Source organism: Apis laboriosa, unplaced genomic scaffold, assembly GCF_014066325.1.
Source record: "Apis laboriosa isolate Shangri-la unplaced genomic scaffold, ASM1406632v1 scaffold34_cov151, whole genome shotgun sequence".
NCBI lineage: Eukaryota > Metazoa > Arthropoda > Insecta > Hymenoptera > Apidae > Apis > Apis laboriosa.
In genome coordinates this window covers 5,788,287-5,808,733 of record NW_025222928.1, presented here as the reverse complement: position 1 = coordinate 5,808,733, position 20,447 = coordinate 5,788,287, and the positions used below count along the sequence as shown (strand labels likewise).

The 20,447-nt window shown below is 28.9% G+C and overlaps 3 protein-coding genes across 10 annotated transcripts; 2 read left to right on the top strand and 1 right to left on the bottom strand.

Annotated features, from left to right (window-relative positions):
- The first annotated feature begins 328 nt into the window (after window positions 1-328).
- LOC122714859 (voltage-dependent calcium channel subunit alpha-2/delta-3) lies at window positions 329-11,662 on the top strand. 4 transcript variants are annotated; one of them, XM_043936586.1, is made up of 19 exons: window positions 329-579; window positions 1,324-1,510; window positions 1,667-2,206; window positions 2,400-2,807; window positions 2,940-3,254; window positions 3,974-4,030; window positions 5,347-5,427; window positions 5,524-5,598; window positions 5,745-5,849; window positions 5,915-5,986; window positions 6,079-6,226; window positions 6,825-6,891; window positions 7,023-7,192; window positions 7,275-7,398; window positions 7,793-7,825; window positions 8,459-8,733; window positions 8,869-9,212; window positions 9,309-9,545; window positions 9,650-11,662. In XM_043936586.1, exons 1-19 carry the CDS (start codon window positions 497-499, stop codon window positions 10,040-10,042), a joined length of 3,714 nt encoding a protein of 1,237 aa, XP_043792521.1. In that variant the 5' UTR covers window positions 329-496; the 3' UTR covers window positions 10,043-11,662. The 4 variants fall into 4 exon arrangements, with proteins under 4 accessions (XP_043792521.1, XP_043792523.1, XP_043792522.1 ...); XM_043936588.1 differs by lacking the exon at window positions 3,974-4,030; XM_043936587.1 differs by lacking the exon at window positions 7,793-7,825.
- LOC122714860 (peptide chain release factor 1) lies at window positions 11,580-13,016 on the bottom strand. The gene is made up of 2 exons (XM_043936590.1): window positions 12,686-13,016; window positions 11,580-12,577 (listed from the first exon to the last, which is right to left on the bottom strand). Exons 1-2 carry the CDS (start codon window positions 13,014-13,016, stop codon window positions 11,673-11,675), a joined length of 1,236 nt encoding a protein of 411 aa, XP_043792525.1. The 3' UTR covers window positions 11,580-11,672.
- A 1,211-nt stretch (window positions 13,017-14,227) lies between these two features.
- On the top strand, window positions 14,228-19,172 carry LOC122714920 (scm-like with four MBT domains protein 2). Of its 5 annotated transcripts, XM_043936706.1 has the most exons (9): window positions 14,228-14,285; window positions 14,440-14,625; window positions 14,741-14,809; window positions 15,542-15,954; window positions 16,039-16,128; window positions 16,249-16,763; window positions 17,177-18,027; window positions 18,154-18,803; window positions 18,875-19,172. In XM_043936706.1, the coding sequence occupies exons 3-9, from the start codon at window positions 14,764-14,766 to the stop codon at window positions 19,043-19,045; spliced, it is 2,736 nt and encodes a 911-aa protein (XP_043792641.1). In that variant the 5' UTR covers window positions 14,228-14,285; window positions 14,440-14,625; window positions 14,741-14,763; the 3' UTR covers window positions 19,046-19,172. The 5 variants fall into 5 exon arrangements, with proteins under 5 accessions (XP_043792641.1, XP_043792642.1, XP_043792640.1 ...); XM_043936707.1 differs by lacking the exon at window positions 14,228-14,285 and having other exon boundaries at window positions 14,424-14,625; window positions 18,157-18,803; XM_043936705.1 differs by lacking the exon at window positions 14,228-14,285 and having other exon boundaries at window positions 14,424-14,625.
- The last annotated feature ends 1,275 nt before the right edge of the window (window positions 19,173-20,447 follow it).

The following is a 20,447-nucleotide window of genomic DNA, read 5'->3' as shown; positions in this document are numbered from 1 at the left end:
AACATCAACGATAGAAAAATCTTCTTCCATTCTACCATCTCCCCTCCCCTCCGTTCGTCGACTTCAACGAAGCTTCGAGATACTTCGAGAAACGTTGGAAAAACAAGAGGCGAAGTTCGAGTTTCGAAGGTGACTTTTCCTGGAGGAGACAAACATTACTATCAATTTCGTAAGAGCGCTTATACAAGCGGCGTCGCGGCGTCGAGGCGGCGACGTCGAGTCTCGAATCTCGGGTCATCATCGCGCGCAAGTCTGGTCGAACGATCGATAAGCCATCGCCAGTACCGTGGTATCCGGAGTGGAACGGTGCGCGCACTGCATGGCGGCGACGTCGACGACAACGACGACGACGACGACGACGAGCACGACGACGACGACGACGACGACGGCCGATCCGGAGTAGTATCCTTAATGTCAGACGCGAGCCTCCTCTCGGCCTCAGTTTTGTTTACCGTGTCCTCGCGTAAACAGCGGAGCGCCGTACAAGACGAGAGTTATGAGGCCCCGTTTCCTGCCTGTTATCGTCATCCTGATCCTGATCGAGGCACTCGTCCGTGGTGACAGCATATCGTACAACACGTAAGTCGTTTCCACGAGGCACGTCGTTATATAGTCGTCGAGTATTTTTTTTTCTTCTTCTTTCTTTTTTTCTCTCTCCTCTTCGAGAATTCAAATTTTACGCTCGAATTCGGAATTGGCAGCAATTCGTCACGCATTAGCCGTCACATGCGCCACCCCTGATGTAAAACGTGGACCTTTGTTAAAACGCACGCATTCCTCGTTGGTTTGTTTTATATTGTATTTTTCGTGCGATTTTCTTTTTTGTAAGATGATTGGTTAGAAGAATTGGAAATCTTAGAAAATACAGGATATGAAAGATTGGATATGGAAGTGGGGAAAATTGAAAAATAGAGTTTATTAGTTTCATTGTTTAGATTTCTTTCACTGTCAGAAACGTTACGGTTTCGATGGATAGTAAAGATATTTGGGTAAATAATTTTGTAATTGTTTACTATTATTTCTAATAATATGTAATATAAGTATCGTTTAGGTGTCGTTTATTGTATACAAAATTTTCTGCCTATAAGATACTTCTTCCAATGATAGTTTAATCGTTCATTGATCATTAAAATTACAAATACATTACAATTTACATTGATCAAACTATCGTTGGAAAGAAGATTATTATTATTAAAAAATTATTTAGATTAAGAAATTATTTAGATTAAATAATAAATAAATATTGTTATTTACGAGTTCAAATAGCGATAAGAGAAAAGATTTTTTGATAGTTTCATTCGACACAATTTATTTTCCATACAGAGTAAAAACATGGGCAAACAAGTTAGGTTTCGAGCTGTCGCAGTTAGGCAAGTTTGTGACCAACGCGGACAAGTTTAACGACAGTTACAAACAGGCGGTGTTAAAGCCACGTGATGGAAATGCTCTGGTCCATGAGATCGCTAAAGATATCAAGGCGATGATGGAATCAAAGATATCGGCTATTAAGGTACATGTTCTGTAAAAACTCTCTACAAAAAAAAAATCTCTCAAAAAATTCTAACAATATCAAACACATTCCTCACTTTAAGAATATATATTATAACATTCTTGAAAATCAATACTCGCGTTTATTAATCTTATAATCTTGATACATTCCCTCTAGAGAATCATGGATGTCGCGGAAACTTCAGCCTTGTCCGCTCCAGATGTCGACCCCCCGGAATCTTTCAACTATACCAATGCAAAGAATAACACGATCGACCTGAAACATAGTGCTCACTTCGGTGGCCAAGTGAATTTGGATAGATCCGCTGTACACGTCCCAACCAATGTCTATGATCGAGCGTCTAACGTAATTAGAGCGATAAAATGGTCCGAGGAGTTGGACAAGACTTTTATTAACAACTACGAGCAAGATCCTTCGCTATCTTGGCAATATTTCGGTAGCGCGACCGGTTTCATGAGACAATACCCAGCGATGAATTGGTATATGGAACCCGTGGACTTGTTCGACTGCAGAACAAGAAGTTGGTACATCGAGGCGGCTACCAGTCCAAAGGATATTCTTATTTTAATCGATACTTCCGGCAGTATGACCGGAATTCGCAGAGAAATTGCCAGACACGTAGTGAACAATATTCTGGACACTCTTGGAAACAATGATTTCGTTAATATCATCACGTTCTCGAATATTACGAAAGAGGTAATGTTTAAAATAAAAATATTTTTCTATTAATCTGTTAATCGTGTACACTCTCGTCACGAAGAAATGTGTCTATTTCCTTTGCGTTGACGATGAGTTAAAAACGAACGATTCTTGATGAATATCAAGTTAACATTTTTTAAAGTTTTAAAGAAAGAGAAAAAAAAAATTAGTAAAAAATATTACACTGCAGGTGGTGCCATGTTTCAACGATACCCTAGTCCAAGCTAATTTAGCGAACGTGAGGGAATTAAAGAGAGCCATCTTAAATCTAGACACGGAGAAAATTGCGAATTTCTCGCTGGCCTTGACCACCGCGTTCGAGCTTCTTGAAACGTATCGAACCGAAAGGGAAGGGGCCAGGTGCAACCAGGCGATTATGTTGATAACAGACGGCGTTCCTTACAACTACAAGGAGATTTTCGAGACTTACAACTGGAGAGACAATCCCGACGAACCATTTAAAGCCGATATGCCGGTCAGGATGTTCACTTATCTTATCGGCAGAGAAGTGGCAGATGTGAAAGAAGTTCAGTGGATGGCCTGTGCCAACAGGGGCTACTTCGTGCATCTTTGCACTTTGGCCGAAGTTAGGGAAGAGGTACGTGAACATATTTTTCGCACTTTGAACTGGTCGATAATTTTTATGTTCTATTATATCACTTATATATTCAATTTGGTTAATAATATCGATCGAATCGAAAACAAACGATTGAAATTTCTTATCCTTAAGGTTCTTAAATATGTTCCTGTAATGGCAAGACCGTTGGTTCTCGGTCGTACGGATCATCCAACGATCTGGACCCCGGTCTACGCTGACGTAACAGATCCAAAGATGACCGACTGGTTGTGGGAGCAAAGGGAGAGCGAAGAACAGAAGGAGAGGTTCCTCAGACTTCACAAAAGGAGAAGATTATTGAATAGCGAGGAACGAGATCGCAGGTTCGTGAAAAAACAAAGGAAATCGCACGACCAAAGCGGCGATCTTCAAGAATACAGGCTAATGACTTCGGTTAGCATACCAGTATTCGACCGACGGGAAAATGCGGTAAGATTTTACTTTTTTACGCGATTAAGTTAAAACAAAAGTGAAAAAAAATTTTTTTGGAAACGTACTAGGTTTCGCCAATGTTCGATATCAAGCGATTTAATGTAAAAAAGAAAATTTTGAAATTCAAATTTGTTTGGCGCAATTACACGCAAGCGTGTATAATATATTCCAAAGTGATATGATTATGCGATATATTTAAACATGCATAAATAAAATATTTAGCTGTAGGTATATACTAAAAATAAAAACTGGAAAATCGTGTTATTATCGAGAATAGATTAACTTCTTCATCATCGCGCTGTACATCAGATTATCATTAACCCCGTTCTATTAATAACTATTTGCGATGTAATGCATTTACGTATGTTAACTTAAATAAAAATTCAATCAATTTGCCCGATTAGGCCATAATTGAATAATGGACAATCCTCAGAGATCTCATTTGTATTATATTAACGAATGAAATGAGATTAACGATGATGGTATTATTAAGACAGTCGAGTAAGTTCGCATTCACAATCATCGTTCTCCCTCCCCCCCCTCCCCCCCTTTTTTTCACCTCCCTCTCCTTCTTTCGATCGATCAGACGATACTCGACATGTGTCGAGTTTAACCTCTTTATCCATTGGCGGATGAACGTTTAATCGCGCGAAACCCCCCCCCCCCCACGATGAGTGCATTTTTTCCTTTGGTTTTAAGTTCCTGTTTGTCCACAGAACATCACAAGGCAGGTGCTGGTGAACGAAGCATACTGGGTGACAGAGACAAGAGAGGTTGGCAGCTAAAAACAAAAAACACAAGCAACGTTGTTTTCAATGCATAGAGCCCTGTACCCTCCTCCACATTTCTTGTATTCAACCTCGCGCGACACGACTCGATTCATTCTGGTTTCCATATTTGACAATGAAAAACGATTTTTTTTCTAATAGATAATAAACGATAATAAAGTATCGATTGAAACGAGATTTGATTTAAATCGAGGTAAAAAAAAAAAAAAGAAAAAAAGAAAGAAAGAAAGAAAGAAAGAAAAGAAAAGAGAAGAAAATCGAATATGGACATTCAGAAACGAAGTCAATGTCGTGCGATCTTTCGTTCCATTTAGGTCCACATTCATCTCTCTGGTATCTTAATTTGATCTAACACTAGTATTGAACTTAGTTTAATCATTAGGTAGGTTTAGGTATTTTAGTCTACCCTGTGTCCTGTTCGAGACGAGTAGAAAAAACGGATAATCCCACCCGCCTGTTGGATTGCAAACGGCGATATCTCCTCTTTATTATTATTATTATTATTATTATTATTATTATTATTATTATTATTATTATTATTGAGATTCGTAGAAGAACTTCTGCAGTGATTACATACATATACCAAATATAAGAAAGAATATTTTGGTTGGATATAAAAAAAAAAAAAAAAGTACCAAGCACACATATATACATGGTACGATTTGATCAGTTTTCTTGAGTGCTAGATTTCGCTAGACAAGTAACATAGTAGAATTAATACATTCCGATAACCGTCTCCTTTTCTGTGGATAAAGACATTACAATTATTTTATTTGATCGCAATTATATTTGAATATATTTGTATAAAATGCTTGTAAAAAAACATTTTTCTTTTTTCTTTTATTTTTTTTATATATATATATATATTAATAATTAATACAGAAAAATAGACGGGTCTTGGAAGGATAATGGCGTGGCTAATTGTGATTTGATTATTAACACTTAGGATAGCCTGCGTCAAATATTAATTGTTCTTATTGTGTATCGTTCTTATTATTATCGTTATTATTGAGAACGTAGTTGAGCTAGTTATACGTCCAGCAGTATCGTCAATGAACATTATTATTATTATTATTATTATTATTACTATTGCTATTGTTTATTTTTTTAGTTTTTTAATACTAGATCGTGTGTCATTAGACGAATTCATTGTGATAGCGTTTATATTAAAGAGAAGGTAGATACGCTTATGGTTATGCGACTTGGGATGATGATGATTCGTAATTAACTTTAACACACTAATCATTATTCTCTAATTTTTTTTGATTTTGTTAAAACAAATATAATGATTGTTTGCGCAGACACGAATCGCTGATCTGCTTGGTGTTGCTGGCACGGATGTTCCTATCGAAGAGATACAAAAACTCATGATGCCACATCTGGTTAGTCTGGATAATTAGGATTTATTTATACTTTATATAAAATAAGAAATCGTTCGTTTTTTATTAATTCTTATTCATTCTTGATGTATATAATAGCTTGGCGTCAATGGATACGCATTCATTGTTACAAATAACGGTTTCATCCTAATTCATCCTGATCTCCGACCAGTGGTAAGAAATCCGTTTTAAAAGATTCCTTTTTTATTTTTCTCCAAATTAAAATCATATTTTAAAATCAAAATTTCAAAATCATCTCGAGATTAAAGATTTTTAAATTTAAAAAATAATAATAATTATTTAACGAGATAAATACACAGTTTCAGGGTATTCTAAAGCCAGCTTACAATAGCGTTGATATGGCAGAGGTTGAGCTTATGGATCAGGATAAAGAACCCAGAGAATTCGATGAAGGAATTATCATGGTAAGTTTAAATTATTTTCTGAAAAAGATATTAATTATCTGTTGTTAATAATAATTTGTCTACAGCTTCGAAATGATGTCGTCAATCAACAAAACGGTAGCGTGACACTGCACACGAAATATCATTACGATGATATGGTAAGTCGCGCCAAAAATTGTATAATATAAAACAACGATGGTATATCCAATATTAATACGTATTAAATTACTTCGTCTCTTAATTTGTGAAGAAACGTGTGGGCAGAATAAAAAGAAAATACGACTTCACCGGTATACCGAAGACGCCTTTCACAGTGATAGTTAGTCTACCAGAACATGACCACACCGGAAATTATCGCGTGCACGCAACCGAAGAAATACATCGCTCGCACGTTAGTGGTACGTGTATCTAAAAAAAAAAAAAAAAAAAAAAAATGTGTAACAGTCGAAATTTGAGAATACTTGTATTATTACAAGTATTATATATCCACTGGATTGGAAAAATTGCGAATAAAAAAAAGATAAAACTTAAAACAATTTAAAAATAAAAATACTTGGATGAATGAATAAACTTCCAACAATCAAGAGAATATTGTCTTGAAACTTTTCAGTTTGTTATTTGCAAATGAAATTCAATGTTTTATTCAATAGCAGACGCATATATATGCAATATAGAAAGTTCGATAGAAATTTGATTGCGAACTTTCCATTACGTATGCAAAATTGCGGGAGAAGTTCCCAACTTCCGCCTGTGTACATGTATAATCGAAAAGTTTGCGAAGATAAAGTTTTCTCTTTCTCCTGGATTTATGATAATGGCATATTTTCAAACTCTACATCTCAGAAATTGTTCAAATACTTTTATTCAAATAGTTATATAAATTTATAATTATTCAAATTTCTAATCAACATACTTTAATCCATTTCAATCATCTTTATTGTTATTTATATATCTATATTTATTTATAACATTTTAACGAGATAATTCATTTTATAGGTATAAACGTGTCTGATTATTTTGCTGGTACAAATTGGCGGGTGCATCCTCATTGGTTGTACTGCAAGTAAGTAAAGACATTTTATTTTAAAATAGTTATAAGATTTTTAAAACACTTAATTATATTTTGCAATTTTATTCATTATATCTATTCTTCAAATAAAATTTTAATGAATATTTATGAATTTTTTGATACAGGTATCATTATGAGGATGAACGATCGTTCAATTCCTCGGAAGCGCAACTTTTGCACTTCCTAGAGCGAACCCGCCAACCGCGCTGGAAGTGGAATGATATGAAACAACCCTCCCAGCCACCGGAATATTCAGCTACGAATTCCGGTAATGAAACTCACCGCAAATCGAAACGTAAGTATCCAATATATCGATACTGTCACTATACTTAATAATTTGAAACAATGACTGACGTATATACGTTTCATTTGGACAGCTACACCATACAAAATAGACAAAGATTCGTATTATTGCGATAGGGATCTTCTATTGAGTTTAGTGTTCGATGCGAAGGTAACCCAGTGGTTTGCGAACCTCAACATCACGCGCGAGGAGAAAGCGTGAGTATTGAATTTATTATTAAATTAAAATATATAATATACATTCTTACGATTGAAATACATATATTTTAAAAATATATCTACACATAAATACTACGTAAAACGTCATTGTATTCTGAGAATGTTAAATTTAGGATATCATTTTTTTCTCTTCGTGTTAAAAATTGCCAAAAATTTTAAAAAAAGATTTGTATAGTATATCTAAAAAATATGTACACATATACTCGGTGAACCCGTTTTCGTGCCCTCTATACTTTTACGTTTTCTGCACAGTTTTTATCTCTTTTCTTTCTTTTTATGTTTTTCCTTCTGTCAAAATCTTAACAGAAATGTATCTATTTCTTTTCTTATTAATGAACATTGACTAACTACTGACCACTTTGACGTCATGCAGACCTTTAGCTAGGCTGATGAATCTGCTGCCCAGGTAACGTTTATCATAAACGTACGTTAGGTTTTTAGAAATTAACCTGTTGACTACAGTATTTTACTGCTGTGTTGTCTGTATCTTTGTTTTGCATTTTGTACTTTTTATTTATCTTTATTTATTCTTTTTAATGTCAATTAGTTTATCATCTCTCTTATTGTAAAGAACATATATTTTTTATGTATTCTATATATTTTTTCTTAGACTTTCATAGCACTTTGCGTTTTATTTTTCTGTTATTCCTTATACAAAATGTAATTAATAAAAGGAGTTATCGACCAAGGATGAAAGTCGTCTTTCAGGATTGAAACATTGGAGAAGAAAAACAGTTTGCAAACTCAAAAATTGAAGAATTATTTTCATGAATTCGATTTATATCAAGCAGTAGTTATAATATACTTGTATACTTGTTTGTTATGATGATTTTTATAATATATATTATCATATTATCATAATTTTTTATAATATATAGTAAATATTTTAATTCAAAATAAATACATATATAAAAACAAAACGTTAATTTACGTGAGTAATCAATAGTAATGCAATTCTGCAGTATTTTAGAAAATAAATAAAAAGATTTTTAAAAAAAAAATTGTCTTTTCCACGTGTTTAATACTATTTTTCTTGTAGGAAAACGTTTCAACAACGTTTCGGTGTAACACTCGCTTTCATGGCTACTCATAGTGGTTTGACAAGATGGCAAGATTTCTTGTTAGACGAAGAAGGTGTTATTCCTGATGATCACTTTAGTAAAATGTATCCAAGAGCCATTGATGAAGTATGGTACAAACGTGCCGTAGAACAGTATTATGTGCAACCAGAAAGTTTCGTTTTTTCCGTGCCAATCGATGAGGAAGGTGCAGATAACACCACCCTTGTCACTGCTAGTCGTGCCATTTTTATTGGTAAAGAATTGTATTAATAATAAAAATACATGAAAATAGAAATAAAAAATTTGTAAAGAATCTGAAAAAATTAGAAAACAAATAAAAAGATAAGAAATCGTACAAAGATTAAGAAGTCAATTATTTATTTTTTAGATACTGAAAGAGCAAAGGCGCCAGTGGCGGTTGTAGGTTTTCAATTTCAACACACCGCTCTTCAAGGTCTCTTCCAGAATATCACATTCAGTTGCGAGGGTTCAGGGAAATGCCACACACATTGTGGTGCAGATAACTGGGCCTGCTATTTGATTGATAATAATGGATATGTAATCGCAGCCAAAGATAAATCTGACGCAGGAAAATTCTTCGGTGAACTGAGAGGACCGATCATGTCTAGCTTAGTAAAAGAAGGTGTTTTCGAAAGAATCAGAATATTCGATTATCAAGCAGTTTGTTTCAAGAGTACACAAACTAGTAATGATGGAAATATTTTATTAGCGGTAAGAATACTTTACTTATTAATTCTGTTCATAAAATTAATTTAAAAATTAAGCATTAAAAATACTAATTTTTTAATAAATCAATCGATTGCATAGCCTTGGAAACATGCGCAGAAGATGATTTCGTGGCTTGTTGGACAAGCAGTCTGGGCTTGGGCCAAAGCTGGAATTTGGGAATCCGAGTACGCATATGCTTATCCAAACGAGGATGAAGGTATCCATGAAGAATATCAAGATAATGAAGAGAAACCCCCAGTTGATGCAAAAGATGAGAAATTATTCGATCAAAAAGTTTTGATCAATCGAACAAGACCAGAAGCTTGTGATCAAGAGGTAAATTTTATGATATATCAACTATATAATATATATTATAATATATTTTTTTTAATTTTTTATTCTATATTCAAATTATATTATCTTTCTTTTAATTCTTTTAGGTATATTTGTATTTACGAAATGCATCTTTCGACATGTTCGACATAGATTCAGATGTAAAAAAAGATTGTATGAGGCCATATATCGTTCAACCGGTAAACTACAGCAATATGCTTCTTCTTGTCGTTAACACAGCCTGCACAGAGACAACTATACCTCCTTTGAGCGTCATTCCAGAAGAAATAATTTATGAGAATAATTCGCTAGTATGTCAGAAAGCACTCATTTCCTTAAAACGGAAGAGACCTCAATCTTGTATTCGCAGTCATTCGAGAGAGAGCGAGATCAAAGATCTTTGCGGTTTGGCTTCGAATATGACACCAAATATCTACCTCTTTTTTCTTTTGTCGATAACCTGTTCTCTGATTCAACGAATTGCCCTTGGTCAACATTAATTTTTTATTAGGATGATATATTGCTTATCGATTTAAAATCGATGATAAAAAATAAGAGATGATTAATTAAATTTCAAAAATGCTGCTAATTCTTTTAACAAAAAAATTATCTTTACGATCGTTCATATTATACAATATATAGATGCCATTAAAACGTTTTTCGGGAGGATTGCGAGTATTTACCTTTGCCAAATTTTATTATAAGTTATCAGTGAAAAAAACAATTCGTTATGAATCAATTGTTTTTTGTTTTTATAGTTATCATGATTCCAAGATGTATTAATATTTATGATAATTTATAGTAATGTTGTAATAAGGAGAAGTTCTCCGAGTCCTGGTGCTGTCTCCTCAGATGGTATTTTGACGATACTACAGGCAGGGTCTGTATCTACATTAATTGGTCCAATCATCAATGTACCTCGAGGATTAAACTATGTCACGGGATCAGGGTTAACGATATTTAAATAGGATGTATACCCGTGAATCGGTGCCGAACTAGTCCTAAAGAACAACCTTACTGCCCGAAATGCAATGCGATGTCTATTTCATATACGTTCCTGCTCTATTTTTTGTTTTCCAATTACAATTTCATTCAACTACTTAATTTGTTATTTTGATGATATTTAAATTATAACAGAAAATAGATCTATAGAATCGAACTATGGAAGATCGGTTAGAATATCATTAATCAACTATCATTTTTAACTTAACCAAATTTCCCGAAAATTTTATAGTACTTATTACTTTTATTCCAAAATCTAAAAAAAAATGAAAAAAATAATCAAAACTTTATAAATTCACATTCATCTACAGAGATAAGAAAAAATAATCAAAAAATATGCTTTTTTGACAAAAAAAAAATATAAAAATATTGAACAGAAAGACATAAAATACTGTTTATTCAAATACTGTTATTACTAGTTGTTTTACAAACTATACATTCGACCAATCTATACGTATGTAGGTGGAAAATTCTAGAGCGGCCAGAATACATATGACATTATTTAAGATGTAGATCTAATGTGATACAAAAGAGGAAGTTAATTCGCTCAAGAAATGTTCGTAGGTGTAGGATGTACCTACATCGTTATACATCGTTCGTCTTAGTCGCTAATGTTATTTTTTGAAGTATTCAAGTAAATAGAATTTTATAGAAAATTATATGTCGGAGCAGGGTCGTATATAAAAATCATACGTTCATAATACTATGAGATACATTCACATACACATATACACATTTTGCGCTTTGTACATTAACCGATGTAAAACGTGTCGTTTGATATTTATAGAGATTACGAATATTAATTTTGTATATTAATGTATTATACGAGAGTTACAAGGATGTGTGCCTTTGGACACGCGGTTAAGAAACAAAATGAAACAAAAAAAAAAAAAGGACAAAAATATTGTTGTATGTTTTTCAAATAAACAACTGAACTCTCTACTTCACTAGCTCTCTGCTTCCTTAAAGCGAAACAGAAAGGATTTAATAATAAGAGATGTGGCGAGTTTCCATCCGAAAAACGAATGATGTTACTTGTATTACACAGAGTTTATTACAATTTGCTATGTACAATGGCTTGCCTATATAAAATGAAAATTTCTTATCAAAATGATAAATGTTGAACTATTATTTTAATTGACTTAACATGTCCTCTATAATCTCCAGCGTAATCTTTGATTGCATATCTTTATAAAGCCTATCCTCTAGTATTTCCAGAGCTGTTCCATTTTTCATGAATTCTTTCAAATTATGGATTGTACCATTTGGAATTCTATGATCCGTAACCCGATCTTGATTAAAATTATATGTTCTAATTTTCTCATTTCTCAATCTTTTTCCTATTTGTTTCTTACGTATTTGATTAATGAACGAGACTTGCTTATTTAATTCTTCCTGGTATAACACACTTTTTAATTTTGTTAATGCTATTTGCTTGTTTTTTATTTGAGATCTATTCGTCTGACAAGTCACAACTGTACCAGTAGGTATATGAGTTATTCTAATTGCAGAATCTGTAGTATTTACATGTTGACCTCCTGCTCCAGATGCTTTTTTTGATTCTATTATCAAATCTTTTTCTTCTAAATTAATATCTACATCTTTAGGTTCTGGTAAGATTGTTACAACAGCTGTGCTAGTATGTAAACGACCAGACTTCTCTGTTGCAGGAATTCTTTGTACTCTATGTACACCACTTTCATATTTTAACTTTTTGAATGCATTATTATCAGATATAAGCAGAGTAGCTTTTCTTAATCCATTTATTTCATTATTTAATATTTCTAATATTTCATAATTAAATCCTATATGATCAAAGTAATTAATATACATATTTAATAAATCTCTAGCAAACAACATAGCTTCTTGACCACCTACACCTGGTACTATTTCCATAATAATATTATCATAATGTTCTACATCTATATATTTTATAATAATATTTAAAATTTGTTCATCAATCTGTAATAGCTGTTCCATATACGTTAATTCTTCCTCTTTTGCAAGATTCTTTAGTTCTTCATTGCCACTTACTAAGATATAAATTATATATTTTATTAAATATAATATTAAGGAAAAGAATTTTTAATTTATAAATATATGAAAATATATATGATAATAAATAAAAGTATAATACTTACTAAAATCATCTAAATTCTTTATATTCTCAATTATTTTAGTTTTTTCATTCAATAATGATGGAATTTCAGGTAGTTTAAGAATTTCAGAAATATTCCCTTTTCTTTCATCCTCATTTTGATATGCATTCATAAGATAATTTAAATATTTTTTAATATTTGCATTAGTTATAAATAAATTACTTTTTGAATTAAATAAATTATATATAAGTGAAACTTGCTTATCGAGATTAAAAAATAATGGATAACCTAATTCAAATAATTTATTTCTACATATAAAATTTCCATAATATTGAGAAATATTAAAAATATTTTTTTTCATAAAAAATAACATATTTTAATAAATTTTATAACAATAAAAAATTATATTTTGCAAAATTCAATCTCATTACAACAAAAATACAACCTCTTTCCTTATTATATTTACAACTGAAGAGAGCGACAAATTTTCTATCAAAAACAGTTATCAGTGCAGGAAACATTAAAAAAATATAAATTGTTACATTTAAAAATGATATTTTTAAAATAAATCTAAATTATCTAATTTAAAATATAGGAATTTATATTTATATGAGAAGTTAATATTTTCATAAAATTGGATATAAAAAATGACATATATTGAATATAAAAAAATGAAATATTTAATTGAGAATGATGTCTTAATTTTTCTCTGTTGGTAACAGTAGATTGTGCCACCATTTCGATAATTTTTACAATCTTGATTCAATTATGTCTATTCAGTTTCATACAATATTAAAAAATATCATACGTATATACTTCTTTTTCTAACTTTCTAATATTTATAATTGAAATCAAAAATGTAATTTATTTTAAAAAGACATGTATTAGAGATATGCATGCAATATTATATGGAATTCTTTAATTTTATATTATCTTAACATTATTATTATATATGATTGTTATTTACTTCAACAAATTTATATATTTATATACATATGTAGCATGTGTAAAAAACTAGATTGTAAAGTGTGTCGTATCAATTATATCGATTTTCTAATGAATATATACAATTCACTTCTAATATTTCTTTCTTTTCTATGTAACATTATAATATAAATAATAACTGCTACAGAAAACATAATATTCATAAAAATATATTAATATTGTTACCATTTATAAATATATTAAAAAAAGTTTATTATTATTTATTATAAGTATTAAATAAGTGTATTCAAACTTCTTGTAATCATCTTCCTTATATGAACGAACATGTGTTTAAATTAAAATAACAGCAACTTGAAGTACAAGTTTATTAATTATAAGTATAAAAATGCCTGCTGCGCTTAGCAAGCTTTTTTTCTTTATTGCTATTATTATTTTATCAAATAATGAATTATAATGTGTTATATTATTAAAAAAAATAAGATATATAAAGAACAACATTATATTTTAATTTCTATTTTATTTTTTATACAATTTTATAATTAGCGATCAGTAAAACTCGCAAAACTTATCGTTTAAAAGATCGATAATGTCCTTCTCGTGATGGATGATAAACGTATAGCGAACGTTGAAATGAAAAATGTAATCTAACGGATAATTATAAACAATTATATCTCATACGATATAAAAAATTAAACATGTAAGTATAAATTTATGAATATATTGTTACATATTTATTAGTTCTAATGAAGAATTACAATGAATTAATATAAGAGATATAGATGTAGAACGAGGCTAGTGGTAGTTTCACAAAATATAATCGAAGGTAATTCAAAATGTTACCCAATTCAAAGTATGTAGGTAGCTGATATTCAGAACGAATGCGCCAAGCGTACCGCACAAGTGAGATAGCAAACAACAGAGAAAGATACGTACGGTAGACCAGTATAGAGCGGCACGGACAGCTACAATTGAGAATACTATTTTTCATTAAAACAAACACTACGTAAATTTCGAAAATAAGCGCTCACTAAAAAAAGGTAAGTTGTAAAATATTCAACGATTTATTAGAAACATATAAAATTAAATAATAACTTGTTAGTTATCTATTAACGTGGCCGCAATGGAAATTGATTTTAATGTATTTATGTGTAGGCTTTATAATATTATAACGAATCATGGAACCTTGCGAAAACCGATCACAAGAGAAAGTACAAGAAGGAGGTAATATTAATTTATACTTGCAATTTTTTTATACTGTTATTCGCATAATTTTTATTATATAACATGAACATTATTTATAATAAAATTATGATTATTCAGTAACCTTCTAAAGTTTTTGAAATGATTCCGACTGTTGATCGTTGATTCTATTACCTGACATCACACACATTCAAAAAGTTTTTAATATATATCTTACAGGATTGCAAAATCAATAAAATCATTAATGAAACGCGTAAAGAAAATTTATTTTATTTAATTAGTCATATCGTCATAATAATAATAAATTTTATATATTTATATAATCTATTTATGAATATTAAATATATAAAAATTAAATATAATATTAAAAAATATAATATATAATTTTTTTGAAATAAAATATTATTGTTTTATTTTAATAATTATATTATAATAAATATATAATAAAAATAATTTTTAAAATATAAGATATATTTAAATAAAGTAGAATTTATTTAATTTTTTAATTTTTTAAGTTTATTTAATTTTTAATATATTTATAATTATATTTATAATATATTATAATATATTTATATTATAATTATATTTATAATATATTTATAATATATTATAATTATATTTATAATAATATTTTTTAATATATTATAATTAAAAATAAATAATATAATTATTAATATAAATATTTATAATTTTGAAATGAAATAAATAAAAAATTTTATTTTATAAAATTTAAAATAAAAATTTGTTTTTCAGAATATGGATTTTTTTGGCAAGATTATCTTGATGCTACAAATAGTGTTGAAGTACCACAAATTATGTTTCCACATGTTGAATTGACACTTCAAAGTGGTATTGAAATTGGTATGTCTCTTGAAGTGCCAATTCCAAAAAAAGAAAATGAAGAAAATATTAACTATTGGATAGCTTCTATTGTAATGGCATGTGGACCTTTATTAAGATTACGTTATTTTGGTGGAGATGATAGATCATTAGAATTTTGGTTCAACCTCACTAAAGAAGCTGCTCATGAACTTGGATGGTGTGTAAAAAATAATAAAAAATTAGAACCACCTGATATTATTCGTCAAAGATCATCAGACTGTATAGAAAAATTGTCTGAATTTTTAAAAACAGCCCGGAGTATTCCATCAGAAATGTTATCAGGAGTTAGTTAAAAAAGTTATAAAAAAAATTTTATAAAAAAATTATAATTAAATTTTATATTTTTTTATATATTTATTTTTGTTTAGGATGGTTTAAGCATGACAGAGAGAATTAAGCAAGGCATGAAAGTTGAAGTTAGTGATATATTACATCCATATAAATTATGGGTAGCCACAGTAAGAAATAATATATAAGTTTTATGTTATATATATAGATATAATATATATATATATATATATATATATTATTTATAATTATTATCTCTTAATTAATTTTCTTAATTAATATTTCTTCAGATTATAGAAAATGTAGGAGGACGACTTTTGTTAAGATATGATACTCCTGGTTCTTCACGTAAAGATTTTTGGATGTTTTGTACATCAGAACATTTGCATCCCTATGGGTTTACATCTAAATCTGATTCTACCTGGTTTTTAGAACCACCTAGTTCTATAGTAGAAACACATACATATGAAGAATGGAAAGATTTATTAGAATCTACACCAAAAAATTATGATCTTCCTGAAGAATTATTTCATAATACTATAAATCATTCTAAACATGAATTTAAAATTGGCATGAAATTAGAAGCATTAAGTCCAATTGATCAGATAAAAATATGTCCAGCCACTGTTATAAAAATATTTGATGACATTTATTTTCTTGTACATATTGATACATATGATGAATTATCTAAGGGAATGGATATTGAAGCATGTATGTATAATAGTACAGAAAAAAATACTTGGCTTTGTACGGTAGGACATCCATATATATTTCCAATTGGATGGGCAAAAAAGCATAATATCAAGTAAGCTTTTGTTTCTTATATTATCTAACATAATAAAAATTTAAAAAAAAACAATTTGCCAAATTAATATTCCAAATAAATTTTACATCTTAAATATTATTATATTCAATATAATATTATTATAATATTATTATAAAATTTATTGAATATAAAAAAGTTGAAAATATTAAACAACAATTAATAATGAAAAATGTAAAATAATATAATTGATAATAATAATAAAAAAATTATATTGTAAAATATAATTAAAATTGATAATAATAATAAAAAAATTATATTTTATTATATTCTAAATCACTTATTTAAATAACAAAAATTTATTTTTTATTTATTATAAATTTTTTGTAATTGATTTTAATTATTTTCAAACTTTGAGACTTGCAATTTACATATTTTAATATTTTGCTTTTTAGAATTGTACATCCAAATGGTTGGACTCCGAAAGAAGATGAATTTGATTGGGATGAATATTTAAAAGATACTCAAGCAATTGCTGCAGAAGAAAAATTGTTTTCAGAAAGACAAAGTGCCATCGATGTCGGTTTTGAATGTGGCATGCGATTAGAAGCAGTTGATCCAGAACGTGAAAATGTGATATGTGCTGCACATATTACAAAAATTGTTGACAATCTTTTATGGTTAAAATTAGATAATTATGAAAATACAAGACCAGAACATATTGTTGATATGTATTCCTTACAAATATTTCCTGTTGGATGGTGTGAATCCAATCATTATCCATTAAAACCACCAAAAGATTATATGGAAATTTGTAAACAGTTACAAATGCCTTTAAAAGAAGAAAAGAAAACTAATGTTCTAGATATACCAATATCTGAGCCACGTTCTTCGCTATGGTGCCCAAAAATATATTTTAACTATCGTTGTTTTACGGGTCCCATGATTTCTAAAGGAAAATTAGCAACTTTACCAAAAGCAGTAGGACCTGGTCCTGTAATTTTAGTTATGAGAGAAGTTTTATCAATGATCGTATCTGTAGGATATAGAAGCGCACGGATATTAAAGGTACTTCAATGTGATTCAAAACCAGATCCAGGATATCATTTAGAAGTTTTAAAAGCCAAACATAAAAACAATACATATCGTGCGAGCGTCGCTGTAGTTACATCCGGAGATATGGTAGCTGATTTTTGTAGAAATATCTGTAAAAAATTAATGGTATGTCCAAATTTATTTGGTCCCTTATATGTACCTGAGAATGAATGTCCTGATAAATGTCATAAAACATCAAAAGCTAAATTCAGTAAGTATTATTTCTATTATATTAGTAATATGTATAATTTTATTTCTATTGTTTTATTTATATTATAAATAATTTATAATATAATTATTATTAAATATTATTAATATATTATAAATAATTTTTTAGCAGCATCTGTAGGTACTGGACGAAGAGGTAAACCAAAAGGATACACAAGTATTATGGTGCAAAAACCAAAACCATGGGGTGGCAGACGAAAAAGAAGACGTGGAAGATGGGCAAATAGAGAAAAAGAGACTCATGAAGATTTCGAGCAAGAAGATGAAATGCCATTTATGTCATTAGATTTAGCAAAACATGTATCAGGGATTGAAGAAACACTCGATGGAAGACCACCACTTTCTGAAATAGATATTATGATTCAGAAAGGTTTAGAGAAAGGTGAAAAATCAGATGAATTTAAAACTGAACCTCCATCGAGCAATGCATCAGATGATTCAGGAAGTTCCTTTAATGATAATAGGAAAACAAAAGATGGAGGAAGTCCTAATAGTTTAAATAGTAAACAACATTCATCGAAATTTAGTCAAAGTTCTACTGTTACAAGAGCAAGTAAAAGGGAACGAGATTGGGATACGAGTATTGAATCTGATGGAACAGATGGAGAATCAGAATATGTGAGAATGCAAAAAAAACAAAGGCGACCAAAAACGCGGAAACTTGATTCGAATCCACTATTTTGGAGCGTGGATGATGTTTTTAGGTATTTAAGAAAAACAAATGATTGCAAAGATATCGCATATCGAGTAAAACAAGAGGTAATGTATGTAAAAATGTAAAACGAAGTACTAAAAATATATCTTACTAATTTATTTTCTATTTCTTGCAGGAAATTGACGGATTAGCATTTTTACTATTAAATTTGCCATCTCTTACGCAACATATGAAATTGCGAACAAGTTTAGCTATGAAACTTTGTCGTCACGTTGAACAAGTTAAAGTCACGTTCTTTTTACGACATATAAATGAAGTAGAACCAGAACAATATCAAATTGTATAATTTCAATAATTAAGGATGCAATTTATTATATTATTTATATAGTGTAATATAGTGTATCATGAAAAGACAAATAATGTCGAGATATCTATTGTATAAATGACAAAATGATTTTTAATTTATATGAATATGCAAGACTGTATTACTTTTAAATAGATATACAATGTATTTAATTACGTCTTTGTACATTTAAATTATTTTTGTTATAACATATTTTTTAATGGAAAATTAAATTTTATTGATTAAATTAATTAATCGAAAATACTTCTAAAATTAAATTTCTTTCTCATTTTTGAATTGTAAAAAACATGTACAAAAAATCAAAATCACGAATTCTTTTCAATTGTTAATTTTGCAGTTGTTTCTATTTATACAAATTATAAAACTTTTATTTTGTAAATTGACAATAAAGTAATAAATTTACAATTACAAGAAAATATACTTTAATGCAATGATGACCTAAAATATACATTTGAGATTGTGGGTTTCATGTAACTCAATCTAAATTTGTGACAATGCTATTACATGTTCTATAGACCAGTTTTTGATACTTTGCCAAATTACTTACGCCACAAATAAAATACCAAACAAGTATTCCAAATGAATTAAAAAATATTAAATTTATCATTTTATTCTTTTTCCCTTTCGATAATACATATACATATCTTTATATTATTATATATTTCACCATATGAATACAAAATATATTTTGATTTATTACATTTTTTTTATTTTTTATTATTGAAATAAGATTCTTTTAGTACGTTAAAAAAATTTTTTCGATTTTCAAATATATCTTATATGGTAAACATTATATAACTTTTGATATAAAGTTTGATATAAAGAAAACGTAATTAACGAAATGAGTTTAAAAATAATAAATAAAATATAATATTCAAAAGAAATATTTGATTCGATATTCTCTTTATATACAATTTAATATTTATCAAAAATAATGATATGATCATAAATATTATATAAATAATATTTGTTGTCTCTCTATGTGTGGCCTGAATTAATATGAAAATTAAATATATTTATATACTAATTTTTAATATAATTTATATTCGAAAATAATAATTTATATATTTTGCAAAATAATAATGAAGATTATTAATTTTATCGAATATCTATATAATTTATAGCATATGAATTTATATCGTTTGTATGATTAAAATTTAAATTTATTTCTTCAGACGTTATTTTTTATCATAAAAAAAATCAATTTTTCAACTGTATAAGATATATAGATATATATTAGAAATATCTTATCATATATATCATATATATTAGAGATCTTATTATGATATTTTATATATATATATATATATATAAAATATATAATTATAATATATCATATATAAAATATATGATTTCGACATAAAATCCTTATTTCTATTATGCT

What these genes read in the sequence shown, in the direction of transcription:
- LOC122714859 (XM_043936586.1), top strand. Translation starts at nt 497, where the DNA reads ATGAGGCCCCGTTTCCTGCCTGTTATCGTCATCCTGATCCTGATCGAG. An exon ending in CAAAGATATCGGCTATTAAG is followed by an intron (nt 1,511 to 1,666) that starts GTACATGTTCTG and finishes CATTCCCTCTAG; the next exon opens with AGAATCATGGATGTCGCGGA. An exon ending in ACATCGCTCGCACGTTAGTG is followed by an intron (nt 6,227 to 6,824) that starts GTACGTGTATCT and finishes TTCATTTTATAG; the next exon opens with GTATAAACGTGTCTGATTAT.
- LOC122714860 (XM_043936590.1), bottom strand. Translation starts at nt 13,016, where the DNA reads ATGTTATTTTTTATGAAAAAAAATATTTTTAATATTTCTCAATATTAT. An exon ending in AAAGAATTTAGATGATTTTA is followed by an intron (nt 12,578 to 12,685) that starts GTAAGTATTATA and finishes TTTATATCTTAG; the next exon opens with TAAGTGGCAATGAAGAACTA.
- LOC122714920 (XM_043936706.1), top strand. Translation starts at nt 14,764, where the DNA reads ATGGAACCTTGCGAAAACCGATCACAAGAGAAAGTACAAGAAGGAG. An exon ending in GCAAAAAAGCATAATATCAA is followed by an intron (nt 16,764 to 17,176) that starts GTAAGCTTTTGT and finishes TTTGCTTTTTAG; the next exon opens with AATTGTACATCCAAATGGTT. An exon ending in CATATCGAGTAAAACAAGAG is followed by an intron (nt 18,804 to 18,874) that starts GTAATGTATGTA and finishes TATTTCTTGCAG; the next exon opens with GAAATTGACGGATTAGCATT.